Genomic DNA, 21,305 nt, shown 5'->3' with positions numbered 1-21,305 from the left:
TTATATTTAAATATATATATATATATTTTTTTAATAACGAAAATGTGTTAACTAAATTTAATAGAAAATAGTAAATATGAAGTGATTTAACTGGTTATAATACCTATAAAATTTTTACATAGTTAATCAGTTTTTGGACATTTTATGAATTTATTAATTGCAAATAAATTTAAATAAGCTTATGTACAAAAAAAACATCTTTTTTAGTTTTCAAATTTTGTGGACTAATTTTAACATTAGTTACACAACTTAAGTTTCTATGTGTACAAAAAATTAATTTTTTCTGAGAATTAGATTAAGTGACATAATTAAAACTTATAAGTTAATGATGTTAGTTTTCTATAATAGTTATTATAAAACTAGAAATAAGTTAATCATTATAACTTATAAGCACATAAAGAACAAGGCGTAAAAAAATATCATTCACATATAAATAATATGAATGCTAATTTTAGTATACTCGTATAAACAGAGACAATAAATTTGTCCTTTGGTTATTATCATTAAATAAGTATAAAATAATCAACTGTTCTATTATAAATATAAATACCAGTCTAATATACAAAAATAATCTTCCTAATTAAATACAAATCAAAATAATAAATATAAATACATTTTTCTTTAAATAAAATTTCAAACTAACAAAAATTATTTTTATATTAACAACCATTCTTAACAGTTATGTTAGTTAAGAGTTAAATTACAATAGGTGCTTTATATCGCTCATTAAGATTGTAGGTTTCAATAATAAAGCATTTTTTTCTTTTATAAAGTAACTAATTCATTCTCCATCTTTTCACTGACACGCTGAAAAGGGAGCTATATGGGTAGCCTACCCACTCCAAAAAATGTCCGAAAATTATATTTATATTTCTCATAAAATATTTTCTTCAAATAAGAAGAAAATTAATGTAGCCTCCCTTAACATTCATTCAAGTACACCTATGCTCTTATTATTAAGTAATAGTGTAAATAACAACTATGACAGCAACACACTTATGAAGAAATAAATAAATTGACTTAATCTTAATTATTTTTCAATTGTATAATAATTATTAAATATAGCAACAGAAAATTTATTTATTTCCTAATTTTTAGTAATTAATAGGTTAGAAATGCTAGTACCAATATGCAATTGTGTAGTGTATTAAATTTAAGATTTTACAATGATTAAATATTAATCTTTAATAGTAATGAATTTTACTACAAATTGTTCAGGGTGTTTTTTCTTCTAAATACTCTCAACAATTGGTAATATTTTACTTATTTAAAAAAATACAAAGTATATTTATATATATGCAATATACAAACTTGACTAAAACAATACAATTTTTCTTTATAATCAGTTAATTGATTTAAGTTAAAACTTTATATATATATTAAATATACAGTTTATATATATTTATATAATAAATTAAATTAAAATATTCTATAATTCACTTTCGCTTTCATTTACTTGTGAGTTATCACTAGATAAGTCTTCATTAGATTCCGCTAATCTCTGGTTGCTTAAAATTTGTGGTTCAGGTAATCGATTTAACAAAACCCGAAGTTCGCCAAGACTTCCACTAATATTTCTACCTCCTTCTGAAACAATTTAGTTAAAACTAATTTTTTTTAATCAGGACCATTCTCAGAGAGAGAGTGATACTATACTAAATGTTACATGCCAAATTACCCCACTACAACTATTTTAAATTTTAATTGAACATTTTTTTATACATGGAAGGACTATATAAAATAAACCAACAAAATTTTTACATATTTTTTAAAAATCTCCCGTTTTAGCCATATTTTTAAGATACAATTAAGTCTTTTTTGCTAAGTCTATATTCTCTACAGCATAATTCGTTAAGACCAAAATTAATTTTATATAAAAGTGGAATACTTGTATAAGTTTATGGCATATTATCTCTATGTATAATCTAAACATAGAGATAATTTTTTGAATTACCATATGGGTGTGCTAGGACATAATAGTTTAATAACATATTGCTCACAACAAAATCACTGACTAAACAACAATGCCCTTTAATTAGCTGTTAAATATCAGTATTTCCGATTATCATTTATTCACAATCTACTTTGGTTGCATTCACTGTAATGTAGAAGTACTACTGGTGGAGGTTTGAAGAAGAGATATAACCATAAATAAATTTTCTTAGACCTTTGGTTCTTAAGACTAGAGTATATTTAATAAAACAAATTATATACTCACCGCGTCTAACATGACTAACACATGCCAACATTCTCATCATAAATGATGATGGTACTGTTATAGTATCCTTTAACTCCTCCATCATTAACTTATTTCTTTCAACTAACTAAAATTATACAAACAGTATTCTTAAATTTTTATTAATTTTAAACAACCAATATTGACATTACGTACTTCATCAACAAAAGATTTATGAAACAAACTTTTTTCAGTAAGAGGACTCCATAATTTCACATTGTGATCAATTCCAGAAGTTGCTAATAAAGGTAATGATGGATGTGGTTGAATACAATTGACTACATGAGAATCAGCTAATAATAACATAACTATTTCACAAGTATAACGATCCCACACAAATACATGACCACAATCACTACCAGCCATTACAAAATTATTGCCCCAAAACACAGCTTCTTTAATCATAGTTCTACAATAAATTGTTTTAACAATTAAAAATTTATTATTTATAATGTTATGTAACTTAAATGTAAAGAAAAACAAACCTAGAGTTTCGATGGCCTTTGTATTGTGCTTTTATGCATTGAATAGGGACATTATCATCAAATTCTGGATATTGTGGATATTTTTTTTTTAAAAACTTAAACTTCTCAGTAGTTTGATTACTGATTGAATTAGACTCTTCAACATGATTCCTATTTTGTGATGTACTAAAAAAAGTATATATGTATATTAATAGAAGCACTTGCATAACTAAGAGACAGTAGCTAAAAGGATTAGTACCCCTAGAAGATGAATAGTCCCTCAAAAATAAAATAAGAAAATTATACTTGCTATATTATTCAATTATTTGAGTGGGAGAAATTAATTTAACAACCCCAAAAATTATATTCTTAATACACCTATTATAAAAATGTTTAAAAGGTCTAATAATATAATTTTATTTTTAGCATTTATATTAAATGTCTTTCCAAAAAAATAATTCAATACTTAAGAAGAACAAAAAACTTACAAACTTTAAATGTAAACAACTTCTATAATACTTATTAAAAAATTCTTATAAAACAGTCATATTAATGAAACAATTTTTTATATTTTTTATGTTATATTATCACAAAGTAATACAATATAATGGCTATGATTACTTAAAAGTATTAGTAGATTCAGTATCTATTTCCATAGGAACATCATCATTTCTATTTTCTTCTGAAATTTCATCATGAACATTTGATGATACATTAACTTCATTACTATTATTTCTGACTTCTATTCTAGATGGATTCAAAAAGTAACTAGGTCTCCCTAAAAACATAAATGGAACATATAATAAAATTCAACAAAATTTAAACTCTTTCTAACAATCTTGCATGATAACTGATCGCAATGAAGGAGTATTTAGCATATGTATTAACATCACAGTCATCCTCTCCATTAATGTTGATTGAATCCTTGATCTAGCAGATGAGGCTAAACATATTAAATTTTAATCTTTAACATAATATAATATGAGCTTTTAAAATGAATAAATTTATACTGACCATTTGAAGGTCTAGCCAAAGGACCAGTATCAGTCCAATCACCTCTCAACCTAAGTTGTCTATATGGAGGTGGTTTTGATGAATTAATTAAATAATCATTAACAACCTTTGGTTCTTTAGGATAATTATCATGTATACTGAATAAATATAAATCTTCATTAGAATAATTAGCTAGTACATCCTCCCCATCATGTGAAAATGACAAAGATGTCACCCGATAGGAACGATGATTTAAATGTGGAACTGTAAAAGCATAATCTGGAATAATTTTCTTAGTTGCATCTGTAAAATATTGCATTTTTTATTGATCTAATCATATATAAAAAATAATTTCACTAAATTTCCAAACTATGACAAACTTATTCTGATGGAAAATTCATTGAACTCAAATGAATTATTTATATATTAAAATAACATACAATAACAAAATAATAATAAATTACCTAATTGGATTATTTTACGCCTATCAACTATCCTAATAACGCTATCTGATGTTGCAACAGCAAGTTGGTAAGGTCGAACTGAATTTATTGCAATAGCAGTAACTGGATTGCCACAATCCATCAAAACAACCTAAATAAAATTGATTAAAAAATTATTTACAAATATTTAATTTAGTAACTTTAAAAATTAATTTGAAGTTTTAGAATTAAAAGTAGAAATAAACATATGAAAAATTTTGATTTAATATACCACAAACAATTTATTCAAAAAAAATAATTAAAAAAATTAAATATTTATAATTGTTTCTAATTATATAAGAAACTCCAAACAATAATTAAATAAACTTTACCTCTGGACAATGACGTTTTGTACATTTCACTCGATTTCTGAGATCAAACTGTCTAACTGTACCATCTTCTCCACAACTTATAAAACTGTATGAATCATCTGGTATTGTTTCTAGTTCATAGCACGTACCTTTATGACAAGTGAAAAAATTCCAACTTGTATCTTCTAGTCGTTCTATGTCTTTACACAATATATAATTCATAATATGAAATTGAAAATTAAATTAATACACTAACTTAAAATTTATGATGAACATTACCAAGATTTAAAATAGCTCCATCTCCTCCACAAGATATAATTTTAGTATTTGTAGAAGCTAAAAATTTAGCACAAAATATATTTGTTCTATGATTAGTCAGATAATCAAGATGCACTTTATAAGAAAATGGATCTGTAATTATTAAACGTTTGTCATCACCAGCAGATAGTAAAAGACTACCAGAATCATTCCAATTCAATGAGTTAACGCATCCACGGTGATTTTCCAATACTTTTTCTACTGATAATCTTTCTACTAAATGCTTACTATCTAAAAAATTCATATAGAAATTATAAATTGTATAAACTAAAAATTAAAACTAAATTTTTTTAGTGTTTGCTTATATAACAAGGATTTTTAAATTTTAAAAATTTATCTTTTAAATCTCAGGTATATAGTGGCATATTAGGGTTTTATTCTTTAAAGGAAAATATATAAGAAAATTTTTAAAAGCTCTCTTGAAACAAAAAATTAATATCTCCCAAATATAATTACTTTTGTTTTGTAATATAAAACCCTCTCCCCAATTACTTAAGTATGCCTTTGTCCCTAATTCATATGTAATAAATAATGTCGATTTTAAGAATTAATACATACTTCAATTACCTATAATACAACTTATTCTAAATCATTTAAAGAAGTACTAATTATTTAACGAATAATTATTATTTTCACAAGCTCTACCCACCTTTAGCAGCTGTGTACAATTTCACATTTCCCTTATCATTGTAAGGCTGAAAAAAGACGTTTCGAAACAATCCCTTAGAGGGATGCATGACATCAACTATGATAAATTAATTTCACGTTGCAATTGAGGATACAAATGGTTATAATATTCTAACTACAACACAATAATAATAATATTTTCGTCGTCTTTGTAACGAAGAATTGCTGAGTGGAAAGTAACCACAGACATTTGAAAACATGACGTGCAAGCTTTGCTGGCCCTTCTCCAACTTAATGCGCACTTTTTCAATCGACTAGTCCCACCGGTGATCATGACTAAAGAGCTTTAAATAAATATCCTAGACAAAACATATGATCTGAAAAGTGGGAGACTACTGAGAGATACAAAGAAAAAAGTGAGTGAAAAAATTCTTAGCCCAAAAAAAACATCGCATGTGCAACATACAAAATGCTATCTATACGTGTTTTCATTAAACGTCAACTACACCAATAATGTAAAAATACAAAATTTAATTGTTATTTACATTAATGCTTGTTATCAACAGCTGATCCGACGCGCTATCACTATTTCCACTAGGTAGTAGTAATTGTGGTACGATTGTCACAGCTGCAACTACTGCCATAACTGAGTTATGTTGTACTGACGGAAGAAAGAAACCGATGGCCGCCGTTGGGGCCAATCAAGGTCAAATACTCAACACAAAGCGCACAACTGCTTGGCCATTGTCGTTTTTTCTTCATCCAATTGGCTCCGTTCTGCGGAACTCGGTCGTCACTCACTAACCAGTCTGGTTGTATCAGTGGTCACTGCTGCATTAGTATCACGAGAGACACCAGTCCGTTGGTGTTGTCGTTGTACCGACGATAACAAACTCGATACAGTATTTCCGCCAACTAATCATAACTAAATGATAGTAATTTTATATTTACTTGTTTTTTAACCGGTGTAATATTAATTTTATTCGTTTTGGCGTCGTAGACTGTTCGTTTATAAATCTTTAATTTTATCGTGAAGATAGGAATTTATTTCTGCACATATTACCTAATCTCGTGTTTATGTGCGAAGAAAACCTACGAATCAAAGAAAACTAATCATCTTATCCTCGTTCCCAAAAAACGTAAACACGGCTCTCCGAACGCGTGCCTCGAGGCTGCTGACGACATGTCATCGTGTTAGGTCCGACGACAGCGGATGTAATATGAATGACATCGAAACTATAGCGGCTTCCGTTTTCTATTCTGCTAGAGACGGGAGGCTAAAAAAATTACAGGTGAGCAAAACTATTTAATTTATGAATTGTCGATCTTTCTTAGGATTAAGATTTTTCTCATATTATGTAATCATAGTAGAAAAATTTTCTTTGCAATTGCCTAATATTATCAGTATGTTTTTACATATTTTAATTGAAAATTAATCTACCAAAAGAATAATATTTTAACCTAACTTAAATTTGAATTAAGGAAGGACGATTTTCCTATTTTTGGTTTTACTTGTCTGCTATGACATTTTTAAAAAGATGACCTTTTTTACTCTTCATTTTTTTGTGAAAGAAATATTTTCTTAAGATTGATCCCATATTGTTCTTTGTAGATATATTTAAAGATACCTGTTTTATTATTTTTATTTAGTATATTTTTCGTCATATTAAATTATGATAAATGTTCAATGAACTTGCAAAGTCATTTACAATTTTTCAGTTGCTCTGATATATATTCTATTTTAATAGAAATTCTTTTTTTTAACTCAGCATGCATACAATCCTACTTATTGGCACTCTATACTAGTGTACTTAGCTACGTTCAACTAATTAATATATAAAATATATGTTTATAGTATTTTCATTTCTATTAAATGCTGATTAATAATTCTATAAAAAAAATAAAAATACAACATCATATAACATGTAATTATTATAATTACTTATTGATTTTACACATTATACGTCAGTAATGACATTAATGATATCTTCCTGTACCAATCGCATTATCAGTTATGCAATAAATTTTTATATTATGCAATTCCTTCATGATTAAATTAGTTACTTATAGTTATTTTAATATATATTGTACTCTGAAATGTGATTTAACGCCAGTTTTTAATATACAATACACTTAAATAATTGTCTTTTATTTAGATTATTATCATATGTATTTATGGGAAGAATGAATAGAAATAGATTTGTGTAATGTTGTGTGTCTTTATATTTATATATAATTTATTAAAGTATAATATACTATTTTCAATTGTGTCGCTTACCAATTTTAGTTTATATTTACATATTGATAAATAGTTTAATATCTGATTACATTAATCAAGCAAAAAAATAATAAATTGGTTTAGAAATTATATGAATTTATTAACTTGTAGGTAAACAAACTTATTTTTGTTTTTATATACCTAAAAAAATCTCATTCCAATATATTAAAATAACCCTTAAAATTAAATCAATGAAACATCTGTCAAATTATATTCATAAATGACTTGCAAAAGTAGTAGTAGTATTAATTTCTTGATGCATTATACTATATTTAATATACTGAAATTGAATTATACTTTAACACTTTTCTCTAATTAAAAAAAAAGGGGTAAATATTAAAAAGTGCTTATTAATAATTGCTAGAAAAAGAATTATATAAATATTAATATATATGTATATGTATATATGTATATATTTATGATATAAATTTTTATTTAAAATTATAAATCACAGGTTATTTATGTTGTAAGTGTATATATTTGTAACTCAATTGAATTATTAGCCTATATGAATGGGTGGAAAATTGTTTATTTTTTCAGTGTATATAAATGTTTTATACTTGATAGTTTTAAAACCCTCTTGATGTCTTTATCAGTGCATGTGCCTGTTACACTTTATCTGTTCCTACCAATTAGTGAATTTCATATGTTATGATATTAATGTCGACTGGGTCATGGTTAATTAATTTTGTCTTTATCTGCTCACAACCACTTTATCAAAGTCATTTTGATTACTGTCATCTCTATTTTTTGTAATCTTAAAATATATGAGAAAATTAATTATTGTAATTAATATTAAACTTAAAATATCAGCTAATAAAGTCATAACTTATACATTTTACTGCCTATATCTTCCTCAGTGTCCAATTTCTTTTTTCTTCTTTTCTGCAAACTCTGACAGTGTTACTATGTCCTATTTTCATATTAGAATATTAGAAAATATTTTACATTGTGTTCATTTTCTAACTGTTAAAATTATTTAATTTAGAATAATTTTGTATTTTATTTAACATAAAATTATTCTAAACATTCAGTTTACATATTTATTCTTTCTCTAAATGTTAAATAAATTGAACTTAACCAAAATTTTAATTAATTTATATTTATAATTATTTTTTCTCAATAAAATGTTTACTTTATTTAATTAATTATTATTCAAATAAAAGTGTTTTTAATAAAAAAAAAATTAAGTTAAATTATTTAATAAAAATTTAACTTACTTTTCTAGCGAGTTAAATTAGTTTTAAGTTTTCTACATTTCACAAGTGTAATGTAATTTGTCAAAAATCTTAAAGAATAGTTAAAAAAACGATAAACAAGTTTAGTCATTATCATTAGTTATATAATAAAATCAATGATTATTGGACCGGTTGTGACCCTTTGTGAATAATCACAATTCGGTAAAATATTATTTTGTTCTACTTAAAAAGTAGTAACAATAATTAATTAAAATACATGCTTATATTTCTATTCAATAAGTTTGAATAATAACTTTTATAAAAAATCTAAAAGTTAGTAAATAATTTAAATTTTAACTATTTTTTTTTTTTTGCTACTTTCATAAAAAAATCTGGTGCAGAATTGTTCAAAAACCCCAAAAATGTATTAATCGCTAGGATTATTAGTTTTAAACTAAAGTATATCTAATAATGCTTTGTGTCATAAAAAATTGAAATTTTTAATATTTTCTATTTATTTTTTACTTTGTAAAAGTTTTGATACATAAAAAAAACATACTTAGTTCAATTATATATAATTAATTTTAAAGCATTAATTACATTATTTATCGATTTGTTCTTTAAAGTGCATTGTTAACGTTTATTTTTTTAAATATTCTTCTTATTTTATCAACATGAATGAAAATAGAAAACAGTTAAGTGACCAATATAAAAAAAATTGCCTAATTATAAAGTGATAGACTTCAAAATGTTTTAAATCAATTACCGAGGTTAACTAATTTTTGTAACAAATCAGTTTCTTCTACTTATTGTACAAAAATTATAGTGACAATAAAATAAAAAATACTTTGCCAGTTGAAGTTGTTAAACTGGATGATAGTTGCGTGTCTCATCTCAATTCAACTAATATGAGTTTTAATACGTTAATTTGATTTACGAAGATTAAATTGACTCATTTACGAAAACTAAATGTCATTGCATTTAAATTATTACATCGATTTTATAAATATTAATTATATATTATGTATTACATATGTGTTATTCTACCATTTATGTATTCTTTTTTATTTCAACCACATATTACTTAAATTAATAATATAATACATTAGAAATAATATGTATTTTATGATTTATTAATAAACAAAGATCTGCTTGAAAAATATTTTTAAATACTTTTTTTTTCTAAGGTAAAGTGTTATGACGAAAATAGAAGAAATTGACCCTCCCTTCAGTAACGTAATAAATGGCGGCAAATTTTGAAATGTCTATAGGCGAAAAATGTGTGAATACACTCTGTGTAGTATAATTTATATTACATAGAATAATTAATGTATTCGGATTGCGTACTATTTTCGTTTTTTTTTTTTAGATTAATAATGAAGAAGTTTGGCTAGATTTGGATTTCATGCTAGAATTTACAGTCCAAACTATAACATTAATATAACAACATCATTGTTGGTGAATTGTAAAAATATACGTACACAGGGCAATATACTGCTGACCACGTGTCGAGAACAACTAGCGCGCGTGTGTGTGTTGTGTATAGACGCAATAACGAGTTGCACGTTTTAAAATCCGTAAAAATATTACCCAATGTATTGTTTAGTGTAATGTTATTTATCAGAAGAATAATTCAAAAGAACACTATCCAACATACGCCTGAACTTAAAAATATAATTTTCCATTAATCTGTCTTTTTATATTTGTTTGTAAAGTCGTGCGTTAGTTGTACCTATTGTTTGTTCTCGGCGTTTCCTCGACCGCTGCCAACAGCCATACTTTTTATAGAAACAAGTTTCTTTGTCACAGAGTTATTTTCATGTCGGATGTCTGTTGACGTATTCCAGTTCAGCAGTAATTATTCTTTTTTGTCTTAAACGATGTCTTTTAATTTGATCCTGTAATCAGTAAAGTTCTTGCTGACCAAGTAAAATCATCTTTTCTGAATTTTATGGTCATAATAGATAAACAATATAAGTAGGGATCATATTAATTTGTCTTGACGATTGTTAATAATTTCTAACCAAAGTAATATTATGTTGAGCAGTATGATGTATACACATTACATTATGTATGGTGTATGTTATATTTTGGGTACTATTGAGATTAAATGGCCTTAAATCTTTGTTAACAAATAAGGTTTGCTATTCTACTAACAAACAAATTTTGGGCATTATTATTATAACCCCTATGTCATGGAATACTTGCACTAGTTTTTGTAATAAGTCCAAAACGTCAATTTTGTATAAAATAATTTGACATGACTCGTCGTTTTAATAATAAGATTATCATCTAAAATAATATTCTTGATAATTTTCAAAACTTGATTTATTTCGAATAACTAAACACTTAATGTTTTTTTCTCAATAGATGCGTTTAAATAAATTTGTATTGAAAAACTTAGTTATACTTAAATTATTCAGATGTTAGTATCCTTGAGCTTTGTGTGAAATATCTTCCGTATCGTCCGAGACTTATTTATTCCATTTAGTCGCGTTTTGCGTCAAACGTTTCATTTTAAAGTATAAAAAATTACAATAAACTTGTACCACGTTCTAGACTAAAACCTTTTTGGCCGTCGGTCAAGACTCGAACATAATAATAACGAATTATATTGTGTTAAAAAAAATAAATTATTTAAATTTTACAATGAAATTTTCTTTTTCAAATTTTGATTATTCTACGTTGTATTTGTCTTTATATTTTTTCTATCTTGAAATTACTTGATTACGTCGTAGCATAAAACGAACATGTTATTATTTATTTACTTTTTTTTTTTTTGGCAGCACAACAAGACGCAAGTTTCCTGAAATAATATTGATATAACGATGGTGTAGCAAATAAATTATAATTATACACACTTGCAATTGCGTTTTTCCTAAATAACTATGTGCACGAGCTCTACAGTTTTTGCACGTGTTCCGGATTTCATTTTTACATTTGTTAATTGTTGCATATTGTCTCATACTGACTGACAAAAATATAATTATTGTTAATGATATCAAACATTGGTTTATTTGGTTTCATATTGTTGTCATCACAAGGTCATCGATGCAAGTACAACCAAACGTCTTCCTCGTTCTCTCTAATCTCAATGTGCCATTGACATCAAACGTGGCACAATTTAACATTTAAAAATTTTGAAAATTCTATTAAAATATGTTATATTATAATTACGTTTTAATGACTCTCGTGTTTCTTAATAATATAATTTCCAATATAGAACTTCGGTATTCATAATTCTGTTATAAGTTATTTAAAAATCTTAGTCAACATGTTATGTTCACTTGCAATTTACAAGATGAAATTACAAAATTTAATTTTAAAAATATATTTACATTTACATATATGTATATATAATTTTAAATTAAAATCCTAAAAAATATCATACTTTTTTTTAAAATATGCAACTATAATTAATTTTAATTAACTTTCATTTTTTATTAAAGAAATTTCAAATTATTCATATTTCTTTGTCAATTATATGATTGTTTTATTCTTTATTATTTTGACATTAATGAATAGTGCGCCTGTCGTTAAAGAAATTTTTGCCAAACATACTGCGCCCATATATTCCTGTTTTTGTATTTTATATGTAATGTGTTACTTTGTTATTTACATAAAGTAATTACTAATTTGCTACACTCAATAACCACATGCTTCTCTAAGTGAACAATCGGTTCATTATATTATGTAATATTAAAATTTATTGATAATCACAACCTTACTAAATATCTTTAATATTATAGGGATTCATTACACTTTTGTGTAGATTAAAAAAGGTACCAATTCATGTACATTATCAGACATTTGTTTTGACACAGCTTAAAATTCCTTATCTTTCCAATTGTTTTCTCTTATAAATTATACTAAAACGAGATAATTATCAACAATAAATAATTTAGTAAATTGTTTTTAGGATTGTTTGTGTCCAATTTATTGGTAATTTGTACATTATAATAAACGTCGTTAGGTCTTTTTAGTCGTTAAATTTTATATTTTCTAATTAGTCTCTTTGCAACAGTTATCTTCTATTTTTTTGTTTAATTATTCATATTTAAATGTTCATTAAAAACAAATTTGTATTTGATTATTTGAAATTTCTAGAAAAGTATTTATTATCTATTTTATTAGTGGTATTATCATTTTTAGTTCAGAACTGTTGTCTAAAGGCGTAATCTGGGGGGTCTAAAAAGATCTATAGAGCTATAGGAGCTACCTCTATTTCTGTCACGGCTCCCCAAAAATTGTGAAAATTACTTGAAAATAATTTTAGAAATGTATTGTAAGAAGGTGAGAAATAAGGTAAGATCCCTTAAACATTTTCATCAAATTTATTTTTAGTTTAACTGATTTAATTATTCCTTTTAGTGTACCAATTATTAAATATAAACATTAGTCACCATTCCTACGTTTCGCTAAAATTAAACATTTAAACTTTCCAGATTATTATTTAAATCCTGACCTTGAATGATTCTAATCTCGTTACGTTCAATAATACTTTTAGTAATACAATAATAATAATATTTATTTTATCACATGAAGATTTATTTATTACTACAGTATTACTATTGTATTTTATCTAAATGATTCACTATTGCATAAATATACTAAAATTTATTACAGATAAAGAAATTGAATAGTTTTTTTTAATTTACATTACATTTCATAATTGCAATAAAATAAGATTAATAATCTTTCAATTTTCATAAAAAAAAAAAAACATTTATTTTAATCTCATAATAAAAACGTTAAATTAAATCCCTAAACGCTTAGGTTATTTTAAATATTTTAGGTAAAATTTACATATGAAGTCGACTATTATTAAATACTACTCGACTCCATTAGAGTCGTATCTCGATATTAGTTTTTCTTGTCGTAGTTATAATGTAATTAATTATACCTCTAAATTTTTCAGTTTTTCTGATTTTATTTTATAAACCTTTTTTTTTTACTTTTAAAATAAAAGGTTATTTACTCCTTTGTCCCGTCTAAATACGCCACTGAATCTCATACGTTTGCTAAACTCAAACTAGCCATTATTACTTATGTTATTTCCAAAAAGTTTTATTTAAAAAAAAAAAACTCGCATTTGTTGTCGGTTGCATATGTTACCGAAATAAACGATTAATACAAAAAAAAAAATTATACATAAATAATAAATCATTGTAAAATTTTTACACTGAAAAAAAATATAGATATAACACTTCGATTTAGTATTATTTTTATTTTCAAGTAAATAATTAAAACTTTCTATGCTCGCGTCATAATATCAGGAAGTGAAAGGTGAACTGCTGGCATTTGCCCAGTGATTCACAATCGAGGCCTGTTCAATACCAAGGTCGATATTTCTTTATGTCAATTTATAAATTCCAGTACGATACTCAAGTCCAATTATAAATTTAGACTTCTTATTTCGTTTTCGCGATTAACGAATCTTAAAGTCTTTATTATTTGATATGTATTGTACTAATAATAGTAAAATAATTGTTTAGATATTTTACTTTTTCAAAAACTAATGTTAATTATTTTATTAGATAAGTTGTCGTCATAAACTAAATAGAATACAAAATAAACAATTAACAATAATGGTTTTGTAGTTGTAATTAGATTAAACCAGACTATCAAAATTGAAATAAATCGCTGTTAAATTATATTATATACAGTTAATCGTAACCAAGGCCAGTTGTTCAAGTTCAAAGAACTCATAGTATTTACCTATATATATGTTTTTATCTTTTTGTTATGTGAAAAAAAATTTCGTTGGTCCATTCTGTTAAGTTCAATAAATTTGCTTGTTTACAATTTTAATTTACTCTGTCTAAAATTTTACAAAAAATGGAAATTTGTCTGAAAAACTCTGAAATTTATTTATACCATTTGTTAAGAATTTTATAGTAAATCCCACGATTGTTTTTTTTTTTATAATAGTTAAGGAGCTCCAAAAAACACCTATTTAGGATATGAATAATTTTGATTTTCAATTTGCTATTTTTAGGTTCTATTGCACATCTCCATTATACAAGCGACAATCCTCTGTATGCAGTATTGATATCAACTTGTTTATTATATTACGGATTTTACTATTGATAAACTTAACTTTTTCGAATGTTGAAAATCGAACATGGTCCCATAAGTTCTTAAAGTTTATAATTTATTGATCTATGGCATACCACTGAAAATTCTTTTTATCTACCTTTTTTAGGGTTACTAACAGTCTTTATACTTAGTTATCTAACCTTACATATTTTTACCCTTTTGTCTTATTTCTTGATAAATGAAACAAAATTTATTGGTATGAAAAATCCTGTCGAAAAACTAATTATTTCTAGACCATTTATTTTTTGTTGATAAACCCCTTACGCGTAAAAAAAAATGTTCAGTATGACTATCCCATATTTACATATTTTCTCGGTACGTACTTAGATGTTAAACAGAAATTTTGCCATAATATTTTTGACAAGGTTATTTATGATTAAACAATTTATTGTTTTAAGATTAATTTAATGTTAAATTTAAAATTATCACTGCTATATGATACTTTATAATCCTTAAAAATAATATTGTAAATAGTGGAGTATGTGATTACATATTTTTTTCACAAGATAACTTAGCACTATCTTTAAGTACGTTCTATATTTTATTATTACTATTTAATACATTTTTTCCGTTTCGGTTTTGATGTTTACTTCACGTCTCAACGGTTCATGGTAATAATTTATTCGAATAGACCTTGAACTGTTTAGAAAAAATGACCACACCACCTTGCACCCCATATATGGTGGTATATATTTACCGGTCTGTTACAAGCCTACAGGTAGCCTAATCCAAAAGCATGATTGCTCTCCCATTTCCTTGAACTTTCCATATATAAACATTATTATAACTTATACAGTGGTGTCAAACCTGTAAAAACGTGACCGCATTATTCACTTCCTGGTTATTTTGTCACCTCTAATTTTAGATGGATTGTTGATAAATATATTATGATATATAATTCTTTAATTAATTATTAATTAATAAGACTTGAACTATTTATAATTGTTCATTTCTAGTAGCATATTTAAATGTTTTTTAAAAATTGTTTTTGTTCGTTTTTCAGTTGTTATTAGAAGGCAAATCTCCTATGGAAAATGCCAAATTGTTGAAAACTACAACAAACGGTGCAACTCCATTGCTGATGGCCTGTCAATATGGACATTACGATGTCGCCATGTATTTAATAAGAAAACACAAAGTTGATATTGAACAAACTGGATCAGGTAAATATTGTTATTTCACTTTGGATACTTGGTTTCTTGAAGCAAAACCTATCCCCCACTTGTTAAAGTGAGATAGGTTGTATAATTATTTATGTACAATTTAATAACATGTAAATATGCAAATAAATAATATAATTTTTTTTGTTTTAAAGTAGACTATATAATATTCATAATTTAATTATGTTTAATTTGTCTCATATTTTTTTTTAATATACAAGGTGATTGAATTATTGTAGACTACTGGATTTTTTATAAAATAATTTAAGGAATTTCATTTTTATTTAATTAGTATTTATTCCTTGATTTTTGATTAAATCTTTATTTAGTCCTATCCCTTATGAGGGTATCAACTTTATTTTTTTAAATAGCAACATGTGTATTAAACTAGTTCATATAACAGAAAAATATTCAACTAAAAAAATGACTAGTCAATAGTAACTTTTGAATAAGTAGTTCATGATTTTTAATATTTTTATACCATAGTAGAAGTAATAGCACAGAAGAGTGAAATGTAATGACAGAAATAACATAACTCGCACCTCACCTATAGTTAACATTTAAAAATGTTAATAACTTTTAATATATTGGTTTTAAAGTTATTATTAAACTGTCATTTTCTTAGTTAGATATTTTTATGTTATATGAACTAGTTTAATACACATGTTGTTATTTAAAAAATAAAGTTGGTACCCTTATAAAAAATATGGAATAGACTTAAAATAAAATTTAACTACTCAAAATTCGAGAAATAAATAATACTAAACAAAATCAAGATTTTTTTTCAAAATTAATATTATTTTAGGAGAAATTTAGTGGTAAATCATAAACTAATCACTCTGTAGTGATTGTCTTTTTTAAGTTTCATTTTCTATAAATTTGGAAGAAGCAATGTTGACATAAGATTTAGCATGTTTTATTACTCAGCTAATAAAGACACTTTCTTTACTCTTAAAAATTAATTCTATTTTTTATTTAGTGGTATTTGATGGTGAAACAATAGAAGGAGCGCCGCCATTATGGTGTGCATCAGCAGCTGGTCATCTTACTATAGTTAAATTATTAGTCAAAGAAGGTGCCATTGTAAACTCTACTACCAAGACAAACTCAACACCTTTAAGGGCAGCTTGTTTTGATGGACACTATGAAATTGTTAAATACCTAGTTGAACATGGTGCAGGTAAAATTATTTAGTTTTAAATAATGATATTTAGAAATAGAAATTAATAGCATTTTCATCTTTTTTCGTATTACCCTTATAAGTGTATAAGCCGGTCATATACAAAATCTGATACATATATGACAATATATGTATATATATATTTTAATGTATTTTTTAATTATTATTTATTAATAAATTATTTTTATTGTACTTTTGGATCATTTTAATAGTATTTTTATTCAATTTTGTTGACAATTATATACATTTTTGGGGTTTTTAATTATTTTAATAACATTTATATACATTTTTTGGTAATTAAATGTCTTTTTTACATAATAAGCATAATTACAACATTTCAACAAACAATATTTTTATATAAATTTTTCTATGAATTGAAGAGTATTGTAAGTCAAAAGTCGATTATATTAATAAATTTACATGATTTTTTGTATAACTCAGTACAAAAACAAAGATATTCATATTATTTGTAGACATTATTAAACTAGAAAGAAACTTTACTTATTGCTTTCAAAGAAAAACATTTCAGAAAATTGCTTTGTTATAAAAATAACTTAAAATTGATTTGGATATTATTTATTGATTACTTAACAAATATTTATTTATTTATTTCCTTAGTTATTTAAAGAATTGTTTATAAATAACACATTAAGTGTAGGTATTAAGTTTATCATTTTCTTAGTTCTAGTAATAGTATATTTTAAGTATTAATAGTCATGACAAGGTCAAGATAAAAAAAAATCATTTTTTATAAATTATTATAAAACATGAAAATGTATTAAATAATGTAATTATTAATACATTAACATTATAATTAAAAATGTAATAAAATATTTTTGAATAATTGAGTCAAAATTATTAAATGATTTTTTTCTTATTAAAAAATATCTTAATTTCATTTGTCATTTGTGGTACCATTTTTATTTGTGAAATTATGTATGAATAATAAATAGCATAAATAATTACTACTAAAATATTTATTTTATTAATAATTGTTGTATCTAAAATTTTATTTATAAAATTCTGATACCCAATTTAAGTTATATGTATACTTTTTTTTGCATCAACTTTAATAATTTCTATTTCTAACTTCAGTTTTAAAACATCAATTACCTTTTTTTCTACTTATGGTTTTTTAATATATCAGTGGGCCACTATGTGCCTACTACTTGCATATACGATATTTAACCAATGTTTGTTGTTTAGTATTTAATTGTGTGAGTAACCCTTTAAATATACTAATAGTATAATTAAATATTAGCCATTATAACAGGGCAGTATTAGCTATGTTGGAAATGGTCTTGTTATCTTGAAGGTGAAATTTATTAACTGAACAATCATTCTTATGATATTTGTTGAAAATTTAAATGTTGTTATTTCAATTATTGTTTTTTTGCTTTTAAGTGATCAATTTAATTCTCCTTGTACTGTGTAAAAATTTGCATAATGTGCGTTAACAATGTTAAATATTTATATTTAATATATTTATATTTTTGGGGCAATGATTGTGTGAAACATCCCTTAATCGTTATAAACATAACTTTTATTAAACTTTATCTCAATTAAAATAATTTTTTATTACTATTTTTTTTAATTATTCAATATATGTGTTTAGACATTGAAGTATCAAATCGCCATGGCCATACTTGTTTAATGATTGCCTGTTTCAAAGGTAACTATCAAATAGCTAACTATTTATTGTCATTAAAAGCAGATATAAACAAAAAAAGTGTGAAAGGTAATACTGCTTTACATGATTGCGCTGAATCTGGTAGTTTGGATATTTTTAAAATGCTTATAAAAAATGGAGCGAAAATGGAAGTTGATTCCTATGGTTAGTATTTTTATAACTGTTGTTTATTTGCTTATAATTTTAATTATTTTTTTTTTTTTTTTTTTGGAATGACTCCTATTTTAGCAGCTTGTGTAACTGGTCATGCAGATATTGTAGAATATTTAGTAAAGAGTGATAATTTAGTAACGCGAAAAGAAAAAATTGAAGCATTAGAGTTACTTGGTGCCACTTATATCGATAAGAAAAGAGATTTAATTGGAGGATTTGCATTATGGAAGCAAGCTATGGATTTGAGATTTAGTGATGACGATGAACAGGATTTACCAAAACCAGATAATGCATTACCAATTGAAGCATATGAGTGGGCCCAAGAAGTAAAAAATCATGAAGAACTTAATGAGTTATTATCTGAACCTGATGAAATGAGAATGCAAGTATGTAAAACTTCTAGTTTTTTTGTTTCAATTTATCTATGGTGATCAATTTTTTAGGCTTTAATGGTAAGAGAAAGAATTTTAGGCCCCACTCATCCAGACACCAGTTATTATGTACGATACCGAGGAGCTGTTTATGCTGATGCTGGCAAATTTACTAGATGCATATCTTTATGGAATCATGCTTTAGATATTCAAAGAGGTTCTCTTGAGTCGTGCCATCATATGACAGTTTCTTCTTATTTTTCCTTTGCCGAATTGTTTTCATTTATGTCTGATGCTTGTGCTACTAATGAAGAAAATGGTTACAGGCAAATGCCTGCCCTATTAACTTTTGAAGACGTTTTTCAAGTTCTGACAAAAGCTGTTAATGAACTCGTTGAACCCAAGGAGCAGCCATCATCATTTGATTTATCTCCTAGGTTGTTACTCATTTCATTGGATCTCTTCAATATGGCTCTTAAGTAATAAACAATATTATGAAAAATTATTTTATACAATATTATTTAAAAAAGTATTCCTTTATTTATTTATTTTTTTTTTTTTCAGATTAATTAGAAATGATGAACAATCACATTTAACACACCGCTTACTTTATCATTTAAATAAATCTAATATTTTAGGACATCTTGGTCAAACACCTATTCACTTAGCTAGTGCCAGAAAAACTGCTTTAGCAGTACCTTTACATCCACAAATAGCTCATTTAGATGATTTGTCTTTACTCCTCAGAGCATTACTAAAAATTGGTGCCGATCCAAATTCAAGAGATAATGATGGTAACACTCCACTTCATCTTGTAACACCCAAAGACACAACTACTATAAATCTTTTATTGGGAGGAGGAGCACATTATGATTCTGTGAATAATGCTGGTCGTACTTTTTGTGATATGCGTAAAGCTTCACCTCACAACCCACTTTGGCACACATCTTTAGCTTGCCATGCTGCCCGTGTTATACGTAAAAACCGCATACCATTTGTAGGACACATACCAGTGACGTTATATGAATTTGTTGAAAAACATTAATTTAAAAAAAACATGTTATAATTTTAAATGTTTATTCTGTATGGTTTAATGTTTCTTTAATTTATTTTTCACACCAAAAAATTAATTTACTAAAATAATATATTTATATATTGATGGCTTTGATGGATTCCAAATGTAAGCCAGTCACTTAAAATTGTTCTATAACTAAAGGAAAGTTAGAACTTGTATGTGTGTATGTACTACTTTAAAGACTCATTTAAGTATAAATTTTGCCTATTTTAAATTTAATTAATTTAAACTTTTATCATGTAGACTAAGGAATTATAATTTAAAATAAAAACAAATTTTTTATAAGTATATTCTAAGCCATCAGTATTGTTAGTATTACATTGTAAAATAATATTATATGGAGCAAATATTCACATAACCAGTTTAAATCAAAAAACTGCTTTTAAATCCATATTATTAAGACTCCAGAATTACTATTAATGTGTTTCAAATATGATACGATTAAAGTAATAAGCATTTACATACTTAAGTATTAATTATGTATTGATACCAAACTGTAATATTTGTCTGAGATTATTTTCTTGTTTATAGTGAGAGTAGACGTTTTTGGAACTTAATTTTATTTATGTATAATATAGTTGTAATACTTTGTTTACCTAGATAAAGTTAAATAATTTTATTTTGTAATAAATAAATTTTATTAAAATAATTAATTTATGACTTTTTATGTATCCTACAGTTTATCCTAAA

At 25.1% G+C, this 21,305-nt stretch overlaps 2 protein-coding genes across 4 annotated transcripts; one reads left to right on the top strand and one right to left on the bottom strand.

Annotated features, from left to right (window-relative positions):
- Window positions 1–370: 370 nt before the first annotated feature.
- Window positions 371–6,114, bottom strand: LOC126895140 (DDB1- and CUL4-associated factor 6-like). 3 transcript variants are annotated; one of them, XM_050666667.1, is made up of 12 exons: window positions 5,977–6,114; window positions 5,454–5,790; window positions 4,766–5,035; window positions 4,508–4,686; window positions 4,158–4,287; window positions 3,715–3,996; window positions 3,536–3,643; window positions 3,322–3,478; window positions 2,722–2,886; window positions 2,393–2,645; window positions 2,219–2,324; window positions 379–1,587 (listed from the first exon to the last, which is right to left on the bottom strand). In XM_050666667.1, exons 2-12 carry the CDS (start codon window positions 5,539–5,541, stop codon window positions 1,430–1,432), a joined length of 1,896 nt encoding a protein of 631 aa, XP_050522624.1. In that variant the 5' UTR covers window positions 5,542–5,790; window positions 5,977–6,114; the 3' UTR covers window positions 379–1,429. The 3 variants fall into 3 exon arrangements, with proteins under 3 accessions (XP_050522625.1, XP_050522624.1, XP_050522626.1); XM_050666668.1 differs by lacking the exon at window positions 5,977–6,114 and having other exon boundaries at window positions 371–1,584; window positions 5,454–5,960; XM_050666669.1 differs by lacking the exon at window positions 5,977–6,114 and having other exon boundaries at window positions 1,407–1,607; window positions 5,454–5,959.
- Window positions 6,115–6,231: 117 nt separating this feature from the next.
- Window positions 6,232–21,268, top strand: LOC126895141 (protein fem-1 homolog A). The gene is made up of 7 exons (XM_050666670.1): window positions 6,232–6,723; window positions 15,990–16,149; window positions 17,126–17,326; window positions 18,942–19,161; window positions 19,228–19,555; window positions 19,613–20,019; window positions 20,105–21,268. Exons 1-7 carry the CDS (start codon window positions 6,652–6,654, stop codon window positions 20,583–20,585), a joined length of 1,869 nt encoding a protein of 622 aa, XP_050522627.1. The 5' UTR covers window positions 6,232–6,651; the 3' UTR covers window positions 20,586–21,268.
- The last annotated feature ends 37 nt before the right edge of the window (window positions 21,269–21,305 follow it).

The sequence above is a fragment of the Daktulosphaira vitifoliae genome, unplaced genomic scaffold (assembly GCF_025091365.1).
Source record: "Daktulosphaira vitifoliae isolate Bord-2020 unplaced genomic scaffold, ASM2509136v1 Scaffold_1, whole genome shotgun sequence".
Classification (NCBI taxonomy): Eukaryota; Metazoa; Arthropoda; class Insecta; order Hemiptera; family Phylloxeridae; genus Daktulosphaira; species Daktulosphaira vitifoliae.
Note: the sequence above shows the minus strand (reverse complement) of the source record. Positions and strands in the feature narration are given on the sequence as shown.

What these genes read in the sequence shown, in the direction of transcription:
- LOC126895140 (XM_050666667.1), bottom strand. Translation starts at nt 5,541, where the DNA reads ATGCATCCCTCTAAGGGATTGTTTCGAAACGTCTTTTTTCAGCCTTAC. An exon ending in TGGAGCTATTTTAAATCTTG is followed by an intron (nt 4,687 to 4,765) that starts GTAATGTTCATC and finishes TATTGTGTAAAG; the next exon opens with ACATAGAACGACTAGAAGAT. An exon ending in ATAAATCTTTTGTTGATGAA is followed by an intron (nt 2,325 to 2,392) that starts GTACGTAATGTC and finishes GTATAATTTTAG; the next exon opens with TTAGTTGAAAGAAATAAGTT.
- LOC126895141 (XM_050666670.1), top strand. Translation starts at nt 6,652, where the DNA reads ATGAATGACATCGAAACTATAGCGGCTTCCGTTTTCTATTCTGCTAGA. An exon ending in TATTGAACAAACTGGATCAG is followed by an intron (nt 16,150 to 17,125) that starts GTAAATATTGTT and finishes TTTTTTATTTAG; the next exon opens with TGGTATTTGATGGTGAAACA. An exon ending in CTCTTCAATATGGCTCTTAA is followed by an intron (nt 20,020 to 20,104) that starts GTAATAAACAAT and finishes TTTTTTTTTCAG; the next exon opens with ATTAATTAGAAATGATGAAC.